A 16,365-nucleotide genomic window follows, 5' to 3' on the forward strand; every position below is an offset into this window, starting at 1 on the left:
TGTCTTGAAAACCATGGCCTTCACTTCCTCAATTTGCCCATTTGAAAGCTGAGACATAGTGTTCTATTTGTGTAACATATCGTTATTATTCAGAGAACGGGAGGATTCTGGAGAAAAGTTTTGGGTGTTATTTTTTCAAAACGGGAAACAAATACGTTCATTAATGTTTGATGCTATGAATTTTAGAACTTTAACCCCTAAAGAAAAGTTAAGATCAGGAAGTAATTTTTCAGAATGTTTTACTATTTAAATAATCAACAGGATGTGTATGTACCATTATAGTGAAATCAGCAGTAATTATCACTGGAATGTTTGTTTTCCATGTTGTTTTCTCCACTGTTATTGTGTAGCTTTGGATGGACATTGGCTACAAAAGACTAGGAAACAATTCAAGGTTATTTAGAAAGCTGATTATGACTAGTAGTTCAAAGAAAATGAATTTCTAAATAACTCTGTGAACACAGTAACAAGTGTTGCTACTTAGGAATAAAAACATTAATGTAATTTCTTAAAATATTTAAGATTGTTAATTAAAGCTGAATAAAGCATGTTATATTTAAAAATACAAAGTTTAAGCAATCCTTCAGTTAGTCACAGGTAAATTTTATTCTATATTACATTAAATAATTTTCTGGATAATAAGAAACTTACCCTTTAAGCACTAGAATATTATCCCAACTCATTTCTAATACATGAGACATAAATCCTCTATTAGTAAATATAGTCTAATATTTCACCCCTTGATATCACAAATTAATTGTTTTTACTGATATAAATAGGTTAGAGTCTCTTAAAAGTACATGCCTTCCTTCTTCACAATTTATCTACTACTACATGATGCCAGCTATGACTTTTATTTTCTGATGGATTATCTTTTTCGTGAGGCATTACAGAGGGTTCACATGGGAGTGGAAAGGGAAAAGTTCTTCCCTAGAGTCTTCTGGGAAAAAGCTTGGACTACTTACTATGGTATACAACTTCTTCATGAACGTACCTTTGGCAGAACTACTTGTAGGTCTCTCTGAGTGCCTTTTCCTTCCTCAGTCCTCTGTTTCTTTGCACATGGTCTTCTGTCAACTTTGAAAGCCTTACTGCTCTTGTCTCCCTAACTCTAACTTCTGCTTATCCTTCAAAATACAACTCGAGTGTCAGCTCCTTTAGGTGGGCCCAGTGTGATCACAAAGGTCCTTAAAAGATGGAAGAGGGAAGCAAAAGAGTCAGTATCATAGTGGTGTACGCTGACATCACACAAGGGACAAATACTCAACTGGCCTTACCAACTTTGACGATAGAAGGGAGCCACGAGCTCAGGAATGTGGGCAGGTGCTGGAAGCTGGAAAAGCCAAGAGTAGGTCTTCTGACCACCTGAACTTTTAGATAATATATTCATGTTGTTTTAAGCCATTAAGTTTGTGGTAATTTATTGTAATAGCCATTAGAAATTAATACAACTGCAGACTTTCTTAATATAAATTTTTATTTTTAAATACTTTGACTCACAAGCAGTTGCTAAAATGGTACAGAGAATTCTCAAGAATACATCACTTACCTTCCCACAACAATAATGTCTTATGTAATCATAGTACATTATAACAACCAGGGAATTGATATTGGCACAATACTATTAATTCAGGGAAGGAGTGATACTTCTCTGAGTAGACTTTTTTTTTTAAAATATCTTTACTGGAGTATAATTGCTTTACAATGGTGTGTCAGTTTCTGCTTTACAACAAAGCGTATCAGCTATACATAGACATATGTTCCCATACCTCTTCCCTCTTGTGTCTCCCTCCCACCCACCCTCCCTATCCCACCCCTCTAGGTGGTCACAAACCACCTAGCTGATCTCCCTGTGCCATGTGGCTACTTCCCACCCTACGTTTGGTAGTGTATATGTCCATGCTACTCTCTCACTTCGTCACAGCTTACCCTTCCCCCTCCCCATATCCGCAAGTCCATGCTCTACTAAGTCTGTGTTTTATTCCCATCCTACCCCTAGTCTCTTCATGACATTTTTTCCCCTTAGATTCCATATATATGTGTTAGCATACACTATTTGCTTTTCTCCTTCTGACTTACTTCACTCTGTATGACAGACTCCAGGCACCTCCACCTCACTACAAATAACTCAGTTTCATTTCTTTTTATGGCTAAGTAATATTCCATTGTATATATGTGCCACATCTTCCTTATCCATTCATCTGTTGATGGACACTTAGGTTGCTTCCATGTCCTGGCTATTGTAAATAGAGCTGCAATAAACATTTTGGTACACAACTCTTTTTGAATTATGGTTTTCTCAGGGTATATGCCCAGTAGTGGGATTGCTGGGTTGTATGGTAGTTCTATTTGTAGTTTTTAAGAAACCTCCGTACTGTTCTCCATAGTGGCTGTATCAATTTACATTCCCCTCAGCAGTGCAAGAGTGTTCCCTTTTCTCCACACCCTCTCCAGCATTTATTGTTTCTAGAGTTTTTGATGATGGCCATTCTGACTGGTGTGAGATGATATCTCATTGTAGTTTTGATTTGCATTTCTCTAATGATTAATGATGTTGAGCATTCTTTCATGTGTTTGTTGGCAATCTGTATATCTTCTTTGGAGAAATGTCTATTTAGGTCTTCTGCCCATTTTTGGATTGGGTTGTTTGTTTTTTTGTTATTGAGCTGCATGAGTTGCTTATAAATCTTGGATATTAATCCTTTGTCAGTTGCTTCATTTGCAACTATTTTCTCCCATTCTGAGGGTTGTCTTTTGGTCTTGTTTATAGTTTCTTCTGCTGTGCAAAAGCTTTTAAGTTTCATTAGGTCCCATTTGTTTATTTTGTTTTTATTTCCATTTCTCTAGGAGATGGGTCAAAAAGGATGTTGCTGTTATTTATGTCATAGAGTGTTCTGCCTATGTTTTCCTCTAAGAGTTTGATAGTGTCTGGCCTTATGTTTAGGTCTTTAACCCATTTTGAGTTTATTTTTGTGTATGGTGTTAGGGAGTGTTCTAATTTCACACTTTTACATGTACCTGTCCAGTTTTCCCAGCACCACTTCCTGAAGAGGCTGTCTTTTCTCCACTGTATATTCTTGCCTCCTTTATGAAAGATAAGTTGACCATATGTGTGTGGGTTTACCTCTGGGCTTTCTATCCTGTTCCATTGATCTATATTTCTGTTTTTGTGCCAGTACCATACTGCCTTGATTACTGTAGCTTTGTAGTATAGTCTGAAGTCAGGGAGCCTGATTCCTCCAGCTCCATTTTTCGTTCTCAAGATTGCTTTGGCTGTTCGGGGTCTTTTGTGTTTCCACACAAATGGTGAAATTTTTTGTTCTAGTTCTGTAAAAAATGCCAGTGGTAATTTGATAGGGATTGCACTGAATCTGTAGATTGCTTTGTGTAGTAGAGTCATTTTCACAATGTTGATTCTTCCAATCCAAGAACATGGTATATCTCTCCATCTGTTTGTATCATCTTTAATTTCTTTCATCAGTGTCTTATAATTTTCTGCATCAAAGTCTTTTGTCTTCTTAGGTAGGTTTATTCCTAGATATTTTATTCTTTTTGTTGCAGTGGTAAATGGGAGTGTTTTCTTAATTTCACTCTCAGATTTTTCATCATTAGTGTATAAGAATGCCAGAGATTTCTGTGCATTAATTTTGTATCCTGCTACTTTACCAAATTCATTGATTAGCTCTAGTAGTTTTCTGGTAGCATCTTTAGGATTCTCTATGTATAGTATCATGTCATCTGCAAACAATGACAGCTTTACTTCTTCTTTTCCTGTTTGGATGCCCTTTATTTCTTTTTCTTCTCTGATTGCTGTGGCTAGAACTTCCAAAACTATGTTGAAGAAGAATGGTGAGAGTGGGTAACCTTGTCTTGTTCCTGATCTTAGTGGAAATGGTTTCAGTTTTTCACCATTGAGAACAATGCTGGCTGTGGGTTTGTCATATATGGCCTTTATTATGTTGAGGAAAGTTCCCTCTGTGCCTACTTTCTGCAGGGTTTTTATCATAAATGGGTGTTGAATTTTGTCAGAAGCTTTCTCTGCATTGATTGAGATGATCATATGGTTTTTTCCTTCAGTTTGTTGATATGGTGTATCACGTTGATTGATTTGTGTATATTGAAGAATCCTTGCATTCCTGGAATAAACCCCACTTGATCATGGCGTATGATCCTTTTAATGTGCTGTTGGATTCTGTTTGCTAGTATTTTGTTGAGGATTTTTCCATCTATGTTCACCAGTGATATTGACCTGTAGTTTTCTTTCTTTGTGATGTCTTTGTCTGGTTTTGGTATCAGGGTGATGATGGTGGCCTCATAGAATGAGTTTGGGAGTGTTCCTCTCTCAGCTATCTTTTGGAAGAGTTTGAGAAGGATAGGTGTTAGCTCTTCTCTAAATGTTTGATAGAATTCGCCTGTGAAGCCATCTAGTCCTGGGGTTTTGTTTGTTAGAAGATTTTTAATCACAGTTTCAATTTCAGTGCTTGTGATTGGTCTGTTCATGTTTTCTATTTCTTCCTGGTTCAGTCTCAGCAGGTTGTGCATTTCTAAGAATTTGTCCATTTCTTCCAGGTTGTCCATTTTATTGGCATACAGTTGCTTGTGGTAATCTCTAATAATCTTTTGTATTTCTGCAGTGTCCATTGTTACTTCTCCTTTTTCGTTTCTTATTCTATTGATTTGAGTCTTCTCCCTTTTCTTCTTTTGAGTCTGGCTAATGGTTTATCAATTTTGTTTATCTTCTCAAAGAACCAGCTTTTAGTTTTATTGATCTTTGCTATCGTTTCCTTCATTTCTTTTTCATTTATTTCTGATTTGATCTTTATGATTTCTTTCCTTCTGCTAAATTTGGGGTTTGTTTGTTCTTTCTCTAAGTGCTTTATGTGCAAGTTTACGTTGTTTATTCGAGATGCTTCCTGTTTCTTAAGGTAGGATTGTATTGCTATAAACTTCCCTCTTAGAACTGCTTTTGCTGCATCCCATAGGTTTTGGGTCATTGTGTCTCCATTGTCATTTGTTTCTAAGTATTTTTTGATTTCTTCTTTGATATGTTCAGTGATCACTTTGTTATTAAGTAGTGTATTGTTTAGCCTCCATTTATTTGTATTTTTTACAGATCTTTTCCTGTAATTGATATCTAGTCTCATAGCGTTGTGGTCAGAAAAGATACTTGATACGATTTCAATTATCTTAAATTTGCGAAAGCTTGATTTGTGACCCAAGATATGATCTATCCTGGAGAATGTTCCATGAGCTCTTGAGAAAAATGTGTATTCTGTTGTTTGGGGATGGAATGTCCTATAAATATCAACTAAGTCCATCTTGTTTAATGTATCATTTAAAACTTGTGTTTCCTTATTTATTTTCATTTTGGATGATCTGTCCATTGGTGAGAGTGGTGTGTTAAAGTCCCCTACTATGATTGTGTTACTTTCAATTTACCCTTTTATGGCTGTTAGTATTTGCCTTATGTATTGAGGTGCTCCTATGTTGGATGCATAAATATTTACAATTGTTATATCTTCTTCATGGATTGATCCCTTGATCATTATGTAGTGTCCTTCCTTGTCTCCTGTAATAGTCTTTCTTTTAAAGTCTAATTTGTCTGATATGAGAATTGCTACTCCAGCTTTCTTCTGATTTCCATTTGCATGGAATATCTTTTTCCATCCCCTCACTTTCAGTCTGTATGTGTCCCTAGGTCTGAAGTGGGTCTCTCGTAGACAGCATATATACGAGTCTTGTTTTTGTATCCATTCAGCCAGTCTGTATCTTTTGGTGTGAGCATTTAATCGATTTACACTTAAGGTAATTAATGATATGTAAGTTCCTATTACCGTTTACTTAATTGTTTAGAGTTTGTTCTTGTAGGTCTTTTCCTTCTCTTGTGTTTCTTGCCTAGAGAAGTTCCTTTAGCATTTGTTGTAGAGCTGGTTTGGTGGTGCTGAGCTCTCTCAGCTTTTGCTTGTCTGTAAAGGTTTTAATTTCTCCATCAAATCTGAATGAGATCCTTGCTGGATAGAGTAATCTTGGTTGTAGGTTTTTCTCCTTCATCACTTTAAATATGTCCTGCCACTCTCTTCTGGCTTGCAAAGTTTCTGCTGAAAGATCAGCTGTTAACCTTATGGGGATTCCTTTGTGTGTTATTTGTTGTTTTTCCCTTGCTGCTTTTAATATGTTTTCTTTGTATTTAATTTTTGTAAGTTTGATTCATATGTGTCTTGGCGTGTTTTTCCTTGGATTTATCCTGTATGGGACTCTCTGTGCTTCCTGTACTTGATTGACTATTTCCTTCCCCATATTAGGGAAGTTTTCAACTATAATCTCTTCAAATATTTTCTCAGTCCCTTTCTTTTTCTCTTCTTCTTCTGGGACCCCTATAATTCGAATGTTGGTGCATTTAGTGTTGTCCCAGTGGTCTCTGAGACTGTCCTCAGTTCTTTTCATTCTTTTTTCTTTAGTCTGCTCTGCAGTAGTTATTTCCACTATTTTATCTTCCAGGTCACTTATCCGTCCTTCTGCCTCAGTTATTCTGCTATTGATCCCATCTAGAGTATTTTTCATTTCATTTATTGTGTTGCTCATCGTTGCTTGATTCCTCTTTATTTCTTCTAGGTCCTTGTTAACTGTTTCTTGCATTTTGTCTATTCTATTTCCAAGATTTTGGATCATCTTTACTATCATTCTGAATTTTTTTTCAGGTAGACTGCCTATTTCCTCTTCATTTGTTAGGTCTGGTGTGTTTTTACCTTGCTCCTTCATCTGCTGTGTGTTTCTCTGTCTTTTCATTTTGCTTATCTTACTGTGTTTGGAGTCTCCTTTTTGCAGGCTGCAGGTTCGTAGTTCCCATTGTTTTTGGTGTCTGTCCCAAGTGGCTAAGGTTGGTTCAGTGGGTTGTGTAGGTTTCCTGGTTGAGGGGACTAGTGCCTGTGTTCTGGTGGATGAGGCTGGATCTTGTCTTTCTGGTGGGAAGGTCCACGTCTGGTGGTGTGTTTTGGGGTGTCTGTAGCCTTATTATGATTTTAGGCAGCCTCTCTGCTAATGGATGGGGCTGTGGTCCTGTCTTGCTAGTTGTTGGCCATAGGGTGTCCAGCACTGTAGCTTGCTGGTCGTTGAGTGAAGCTGGGTGTTGGTGTTGAGATGGAGATCTCTGGGAGATTTTCGCCATTTGATATTATGTGGAGCTTGGAGGTCTGTTATGGACTATTATCCTGAAGTTGGTTCTCCCACCTCAGAGACACAGCCATGATGCCCAGCTGGAGCACCAAGAGGTTTTAATCCACATGGCTCAGAATAAAAGGGAGAAAAAATAGAAAGGAAGGAAGAAAGGAAGGAAGAAAGAAAGGGAGAAAGAAGATAAAATAAAGTTATTAAAATGAAAAATAATTATTAAGAAGAAAAATTATAAAAAGCAAAAAAAACAAAATAACAAAAAATAAAACGGGACTGTCAGAACCCTGGGACACATGGTGAAAGCAAAGCTATACAGACAAAATCTCACACAGCAGCACACACATACACACTCACAAAAAGAGAAAAGGGGGAAAAAATAATGTCTTGCTCCCAAAGTCCACCTCCTCAACTTGGGATGATTCGCTGTCTATTCAGGTATTTCACAGATGCAAGGCACTTCAAATTGATTGTGGAGCTTTACTCTGCTGCTTCTGAGGCTGCTGGGAGAGACCTCCCCCTCTCCTCTTTGTTCGCACAGCTCCTGGGGTTCAGCTTTGGACTTGGCCCCGCCTCTGCGCGTAGGTCTCCCAAGGGCGTCTGCTCTTCACTCAGACAGGACGGGGTTAAAGGAGCAGCTGATTTGGGGGCTCTGGCTCGCTCAGGCCGGGGGGAGGGAGGGGTACGGTGTGTGGGGCAAGCCTGTGGCGGCAGAGGCTGGCGTGATGTCGCATCAGCCTAAGGCGCGCCGTGCATTCTCTCGGGGAAGTTGTCCCTGGATCCCGGGACCCTGGCAGTGGCGGGCTGCACAGGCTCCCTGGAGGGGATGTGTGGAGAATGACTTGTGTTTGCACACAGGCTTCTTGGTGGTGGCAGCAGCAGCCTTAGCATCTCATGCCCATCTCTGGTGTCCGCACTGATATCTGCGGTCGCCCGTTTCTGGAGCTCCTTAACATGTTGCACTTAATCCCCTCTCCTCTCACACCAGGAAACAAAGAGGCAAGAAAAAGTCTCTTGTCTCTTTGGCATCTCCGGGCTGTCTCTGGAGCTCCTTTAAACGGAGCGCTTAATCCCCTCTCCTCACACCCCAAGAAGCAAAGAGGGAAGAAAAAGTCTCTTGCCTCTTCGGCAGCTCCAGACTTCTCCCGACTCCCTCCTGGCTAGCCGTGGTGTACTAATCCCTTCAGGCTGTGTTCTCGCAGCCAACCCCAGTCCTCTCCCAGCTTCCGACCAAAGCCTGAGCCTCAGCTTCCAGCCCCCCGCCGCCCGTCCCGGCAGGTGAGCAGACAAGCCTCCCGGGCTGGTGAGTGCGGGTCGGCACTGATCCTCTGCGGGAATCTCTCCTCTCTGCCCTCCGCACCCTGTTGCTGCGCTCTCCTCCTTGGCTCCGGAGCTTCCCCCTCCGCCACCCGCAGTCTCCACCCGTGAAGGGGCTTCTAGTGTGTGGGAATCTTTCCTCCTTCACAGCTCCCTCCCACTGGTGCCGGTCCCATCCCTATTCTTTTGTCTCTGTTTATTCTTTTGTCTTTTGCCCTACCCAGGTACGTGGGGAGGTCCTTGCCTTTTGGAAGGTCTGAGGTCTTTTGCCAGCGTTCAGTGGGTGTTCTATAGGAGCAGTTCCGCGTGTAGATATATTTCTGATGTATCTGTGGGGAGGAAGGTGGTCTCCGCGTCTTACTCTTCCGCCATCTTCTCCCCAATCTGAGTAGACCTTCTTTTGTAGTTTTGACTTCTCATAACTTATTTAGGTCTCACGTCTTCAGAAAATAATATTAGATCAATCATGATGGGAAGAAGTAAGAAAAAATTAAAACTGAAAGCATACAGAAACAAACTCCACTCTCTTTCAAATGAATAACATAACCATACTGAAGAGGAAAAACTAATCAAAGTAACTTATAAACACAGTATTTGGCTATATAACCTCAGTTTTGGAGAGAATTGCAAATAAATTGTTAACTCCTTTTTAGTTGGTGTGATTTTTTTGAGTTAGAATGGCTGAAAAAAATCATGGCAGTTTATATATAAGATTTAGCAAATGAATAAAATGTGTTTATGTTATTAGAATCCAGGGTTTTCACTGGAAGAAGGGACATACAAATATGTATTGGAGTCAGTGGGGAGACCCTATGAGAATAGATTGGAATTGAAAGTAATGATGTGGACTCAGGATTTCTCAAATATATGTATATGTGTGTATACATATATATGTGTGTGTCTGTTTGTCTTTATGCATGTATATATGTTCATGTATGTGCATGTATCTGCTGTATCTGCAGAAGTAGCCCAGAAACAAAGACACCCTGGAAGAAATGATCTAACATTTACCCTAAATCCCAGAATCCTTGATCTTTAATGCCATTCCTCACAAAAAGGAACCAGCCTCCTTGGAGAAGTGGCTGACTTCAGAGCAGGGACAGGGTAGGTAAAATATGAGCCTGGATTATTTTGTCAAGCCAGAAAGTAAGAAAAAAAATGAGTTCATGTCACTAGGGACACAGGAACTAGGTTTAAAGGGGTGCCCACTGTCTAAATCTAGGACTTAATTGACACAAAAATAATTAAGGGCAGTAATGACTTATACAATGTCAGAATAAAAAAATAGAAATCAAAAAAAAAAAAAAAAAGAAATCCATGAGTCCATACTGATAATGGATATATAAGCAGGTTAGTGAGGAAATTAATGAGGGTTCTGCTTATTGCAGAATGTTGAGTGCTGACTGGTGAATGTGGAGGAAGTGCTGGATTTGGAAAAGCACTTTATGATCGTCATGGTAAAGACTGATTCAGATAGTAATTATCAATATATGCTAAATCTAGGCAGAAATTTTGGTGAGGAACAAGATATTTGCATGGTCTAAAGTGTCTGAACACAGATTGCTTATTAGTTACAAGGAAAAATATGAAGTATACATTAGAGAAGTTAGATAGCAATAAACAAAAGTTTAGGTGAACAAAATTGACATCACCAAGGATAATGATTCTGGTTGTGGCAGTATGAAGAGTTAATCCTCTCCCTAAAGAATCAGTGTGAAACTAGACAGAAATTGTTGTACAGTTATTGTACAACTATTTCAGTGCTCTGGAAATTGATCAGAAGCAAACAACAAACTCAGAAGCATTTATTCATGCTAGACCTTTGGATAAGAATAGTAGGAACCTGCAGCATTCTTACCAGAGTGGCTCCCATCTTTCCCACATGTCAGTACTTTCAGTGAAAATGATAGTTTTGCCAGGGCAGGGCTGGCCATAAAACCAGCAACTTTGCTGCCGAAAGCAGAGAAAGCTTAAGCCCGCAACATCATTGTCAGGAAAAATAATATTGAATCCAGAAGGAAATGAAAGGGAAAAAATCTCTAACTCTGCTTGTCTAAGTTATAATCCTATTTGGGGCTAGTGGCAGACCTGCTAGAAATTTAACAGGAAAATCCTGGTAATGAGAGAGTCATAGGAGGGCTAGATGAGACTCAGGACCAAGATGGCAACATAGGAGGCTCCTGAATTTCACTCTTTCACAGAGAGCTACACATGGAGCAATTCCCTGTGAGAGAAATCCAGAAACTAGTTAAGTTACTCCTGTACCTTGGGCTCCTAAGAAAATACCCGCATTGAAATGGATAGGAATGATGGAGATACACTCCTGCCATAAACCCCACTCCTTGCACAGCACCGAGTAATGGAGAGGGAACCCCCAACGCCCAGCTTCTCCCTGAAGAGCAAACGGTTGGGGCCACACATCTTGAACATCAACTTTTAAGGCTCCCACCTGAGTAATGGTTCCCTCAAACTCCTAGCTCTGAAAGCCAAGAGAGTTTCTGTTCACAAGTCTCATAGGACTATAGAACACAAAGAAGCAGTTCTTAATGGGTGTGTGAGCACTTACTGTGGTTATCCCTCCAGGCTTAGTGCAGGGGAAGCAGGCAAAAATACCCTTCTCCCAGTGTTTCCCTAAAAGGTGTTTGACTGCATACTTTACAGGGTACAGCTTCTAATTAACACAGAGCTAGGTGCTGACTGCTGTCCTCACTACAGCCTAAAAGAAAAAAGACTCACTTCAGCTTTCATGATACATATACACTGAAGGTGAAGCTATATAAAAATATATCTCATGCAAATAAAAGCCAAAGGAAAGCACAGGTAGCTACATTGATATCAGACAGAATAGACTTTAAGCCAAAAACTGTAATAAGAGACAGTCATTATATAATGATAAAATAGTCAATTCATCAAGAGGTTATAACAACTGTAAATATTTATGTACCCAACATCAGAGTACTTAAATATATAAAGCAAATATTATGAGATCTGAAGGGAAAAGTTGACAGCAATACAATAATAGTAGAAGACTTCAGTACCCCACATTCAACAATGGATAAATCATCCAAACTGAAAATCAAAAAGGCAAATAGTAAGGACTTAAACAACATGTTATAGCAGATGGACCTAACAGACATATACAAAACCTTCCATCCAACAGCAGCAAAATATACACATTCTTCTCAAGCACATGTTGAACTTTCTCCAGGATGAATTGTATATTAGGCTACAAAACAAGTCTTAATAAATTTATGAAGATTAAAGTCATATCAAGTGTGTTTTTCAGCCAGGATGGTGTGAAACTAGAAATCAGTATCAAGAAGAAAACTTGTAAATTCACAAATGTATAGAGATGAAACAACCAGTGGGTCAATGAAAAAATCAAAAATATCATGAGACAAATGAAAATGGAAAAGCAAACACCAAAATTTATGGGATACAGCAAACGCAGATCTAAGAGGGAATTTTATGCTGATAAATATCTACATTAAGAAAAAAGAAATATCTCAAATATCCTAACTTTACATTCCAAGGAATTAGAAAAAGAACAACTGAAGCCTGACGTTAGTAGAAGGAAGGAAATAACAAAGATCAGAGCAAAAAATAAATGAAATAGAGAATTAAAAGACAGTAGAAAAGACCAATGAAACTAACAGCTGTTTCTTAAAAAGATAAGTAGAATTGACAAACCTTTAGCTAGACTTAGAAAAAAATAAGAAAATACTCAAATAAGTAAAATCAGGTATGAAAGAGGGGACATGACAGCTGATACCACAGAAACACTAGAGATCATAAGTGAGTACTGTGAAAATACCAACAGTTAGGTAACCTAGAAGAATGAATAAATTCCTAGAAACATACAACCTAACAAAACGAAGTAATGAATAGAAAATCTGAACAGAACAATTACTAAGGAGATTGGATCAATAATCAAAAACATTCCCAAAAGAAAAGTCCAGGACCACATGGCTTCTCTGGTGAATCCAACCAAAAATTTAAAGAAGAATTAATACCTGTCCATTACAAACTCTTCCAAAAAATAGAAGTGGGAACACTTCCAAACTCATTTTAAAAGGCCAGCATTACTACCATGATACCAAAGCCAGACTTGGACACTACAAGAAAAGGAAACTAGAAGCCAACAACCCTGATGAACTTAGATGGAAAAATCCTCAACAAAATATTGGCAAACCAAATTCAACAACATGTTAAAGGATCATAGACCATGAGTGAGTAGGATTTACCCCTGGGATGCAAGATAGTTTAGTAAGCAAATGAATAAATTGAAATGGTTAATTTTATGTTATGTGAATTTTATCTCAGTAAAAGAAAAATTTAAGATTGTGGAAATGCTCCATTTTGAATGAGAATAAAGAAACATGACAGCTAAATGGAATATTGAGCTTAGAATGAATCCTGATGGTAGGGGAAAAGCTCCAAAGAATAACATTGAGTCAGTGGACAAAATTGGAATACAAATGTAAGATTAGACTTCAAGTATTGCAGCATGTTTAATTTACTGAGGATGATAACCATACTGTGGTTAGGAAGACATTATCTTTATTCTTACAAAAAACACACTGAAGTATTTAGGGGTAAATGTCATGATGTGTACATTTGCATGGCTCAGAAAAATGTGTGTGTGTTTGTAGAAAGAGGGCATGCTAGCACATAAGTACAAATGTTAAAGCAAATGGAGCAAAATTTTAACATTAGGTGAATCATTGTGAAGGGTAGATGGGTGCTCTGGGCACTATTCTTGCAACTTTTCTGTAAGCTTTAAATTATTCCCCCCGCCAAAAAAAAATGTTTAACGTATCTGTGATCTAGTTTAACAAATGTAGCATCATAGATATAGTTGAAATTTCCTGTGTATGCCTTCTCATCCCAGAGATATATACTATCCCGAATTTGGTGTTTTTTAGTCCCAGATATGTCTTTATATTTTGACCGTATGTTTGTATATACCTGAACAATATATAGTAGCATTTTGTATGGTTTTTAACAATATATAAATGCTGTCATTCTATAACATCACTTTATACTTTACTTTCCTCACTTGATACTATGTTTGGGAGAGTTAATTCATGTTGATATATGTAGCACTAGCTCTCTCATTTTCACTGCTGTAAAGGTATCCCAAAAGTCTTAGTGATGTTTTAATCTATCTTAAATTCACAAGAATAAATGTTACAGACCTACCCCCCAAAGCCATATCACTTGAAAATTGTGTTTAAATTTCTTTAATAATTATTTCATTTTATAAATTTTGGCTTTTTTTAACATCTTTATTGGAGTATAATTGCTTTTTATTTTATAAATTTTGAATAATAAAACTTTAGTTTCTTGTTTCAGTCAACATTTGCCATCTTCAATCAGAGGAAGTTTAATTTATAGTATGATTTTACTATAATTTATCCTTCATTCTTACATTTAGGATGTGCCCACTTTTTTCATTGTTTAAATACTTCTACAATGTACCTTTTTGTACCTTATCTTCTTGGGTACATGTGAGAGAGTTTCTGTGATAAATAACTAATAATGGAATTACTAAAATTACTGTAATAACTAGCTGGTAGTGTACATGCATCATAAGTTTCTTTATATTCCTCACAGCAGTATGTATGATAGTTCATTTCCCTGCCATCCTCATAAAAACTTAGAATTGTCAGGCTTTGATTTTGGCTATTGTAGTAGGTTTAATATCATACCTCATGAATTTATCAGGTTGAATTTTTCTGATTATTAGAAGTTTGGGAGCTTCTTTTCATGTTTATCATTTTGATTTCCTCTTTTGTAAATTGTAAATTCATATTATTCTCTTACGTTGCTTTTTTCTTGTTGATTTTAGTGGGGATTTTTAAAGTTGTCAACAATGTGCTATTTCCAAGAAGTAGAGAAAGGTTGTTGTAAAAAGGTGGAAAAAAGATATACCAGGAATATTTCAATAACAAAACTGGTATGGTTATGTTAACATCAGACAAATGGACTTTAAAAGGGAAAAATGTTATTAGAACAATGCCAAGCATCTAAAACAGAAATTTAAGTATAGACCTTGGAGATTAAGTTGAAAAGAAGGTAATAGTGTATTTCCAAACAACTAATATATTCAATGAGTGTTACAATGATTAGACAAACAAAACTGAAAGTTTGGGAAAGAAATACCCTTAGGCTCTATGGAATTTATAGTTTAACCAAATATTTTTCTTCAGAGATCTTTAAAATATTGGCTTTTTCATTCCATGTCATTCTAAGTCTTCGTTGGCAGCACATGTAAAATTAAATGCATTTGGTAAGCATTTGCTCTTTGTGTTTTCAGGAATTCAGAATGTCCTCAGCCTCTTCTGTGCAGTCCTCACAGAAAATAAGGTTCTCTTCCATTCTGCAAGTTTCCAGAGACTTAGTGATGCTTGTAGAGCCCTGGAATCATTAATGTTTCCTCTTAAATATAGGTGAGAGTTTTTATTTGGTATCTTTATTTATTTCCAAATCATGCATTACTTATCGATGATCAGTCAAAACATCATAGCACGACAGTTTTGAATGACAAGGGCATATGTTACAAAGTTACATTGTTGTAGGAGTCATGATTCTGCTAAGAATTAGCCTGGAATTTGGAACTTTTCCAAGTTGTCTATTACTGAGTGGTGATTTATTTCATGAAAAAATAATTAATTTGGATAGTATTGTCAGCAACATTTAATTCCCTTTGAATATAGTAGGAGATAAAAGTCTTAAGATAGTACTGTCTGATTATTTACTATTAAGGAATTATTATTAATTTGAGGGGTTATAGTGTATTATAGTTTTATTTTTTAAAGAGCCCTTATCTTTTTTAGATATATACTAAAGTATGTATAAATTATATGTCTGGGATTTGCTCCAAATAATATGGTAGGGAAAAGAACAAAAATGGGTAGAAATATGTATGTGGCCATGCATTGGTGATTGTCAAAACTGAATTAGATACATGGGGCTTTATTTTCCTTTTTTCTCTCTATTTTGGCTGGGGAGAGGGAAGTTAATTTTTCAAAGTAAAAAATAAAACAGTCTAAACAAGTGATGACTGAGAGTGCTGTAAGTAGAATATTTTATTCTAATACTCTTTTTTATCAATTTGATAATCACAATATCTAGGAAACTTAAGTTTATACGAAATAGGAAAAATTTAGACAGTCTACGGATTTTATTAAAAAAATTTTTTAACCTATGTGCTTTTCTTAACTCCTGGATAAGAGAGCATTCTAAACCTTTGTTTTTGTACCTTGCCATTGTTATTGAATACAAAAATCAAGTATAGAAAATTGAATTTGAATGATTGTTTTATGTAGACAAATAAGCCGTCACCAATATTGAGAGAGCGGACAAATAAGGGAGTTAGTATTACCACCTGATGTCAGATTGCTATGTAAGGAAAAATTATTTCAAGCAACTTTGAACAACCTAAAGAGACTGCTTGCCTGGGTGTAAGGGATAAGGAAGCTGCCCTTGTTTACTTTATATCTTGTTATATTGGATCATATCTTTCACATGAAGATTTTTTTTTAATCTTTTTTTCCCCAAGAATTTAATATGAACAACCCTGAGAATATTATTGATAATTTCTAAACATAGGTAATCTAAAATTCACACAGCATAAAAATGAAAGAAATGTATGTTATATTACCGAAGAACAAATATATCTCATGTATATTTTTATTATTTCCAGTTATCCTTATATTCCTATTCTCCCGGCTCAGCTACTGGAAGTTCTGAGTTCCCCAACGCCTTTCATTATTGGAGTACATTCTGTCTTTAAAACTGATGTTCATGAGCTTGTAAGTATTCATCTTTATTTTTATTTTATTTTATTTTTTAAAAATCTTTATTGGAGTATAATTG

At 36.9% G+C, this 16,365-nt stretch overlaps 1 protein-coding gene across 5 annotated transcripts in view; it reads left to right on the forward strand.

Annotated features, from left to right (window-relative positions):
* Positions 1–16,365, forward strand: part of SBF2 (SET binding factor 2) — a 502,981-nt gene that overhangs the window by 266,745 nt on the left and 219,871 nt on the right. For all 5 annotated transcript variants that reach the window (XM_067038634.1, XM_059069141.2, XM_067038638.1 and 2 more), the window contains exons 7-8: positions 14,804–14,936; positions 16,193–16,301. In XM_067038634.1, the coding sequence (XP_066894735.1) occupies positions 14,804–14,936; positions 16,193–16,301 (242 nt within the window). The remainder of the gene's footprint in view (positions 1–14,803; positions 14,937–16,192; positions 16,302–16,365) is intronic.

This window comes from Kogia breviceps, chromosome 7 (genome assembly GCF_026419965.1).
Source record: "Kogia breviceps isolate mKogBre1 chromosome 7, mKogBre1 haplotype 1, whole genome shotgun sequence".
Taxonomy (NCBI): Eukaryota; Metazoa; Chordata; class Mammalia; order Artiodactyla; family Physeteridae; genus Kogia; species Kogia breviceps.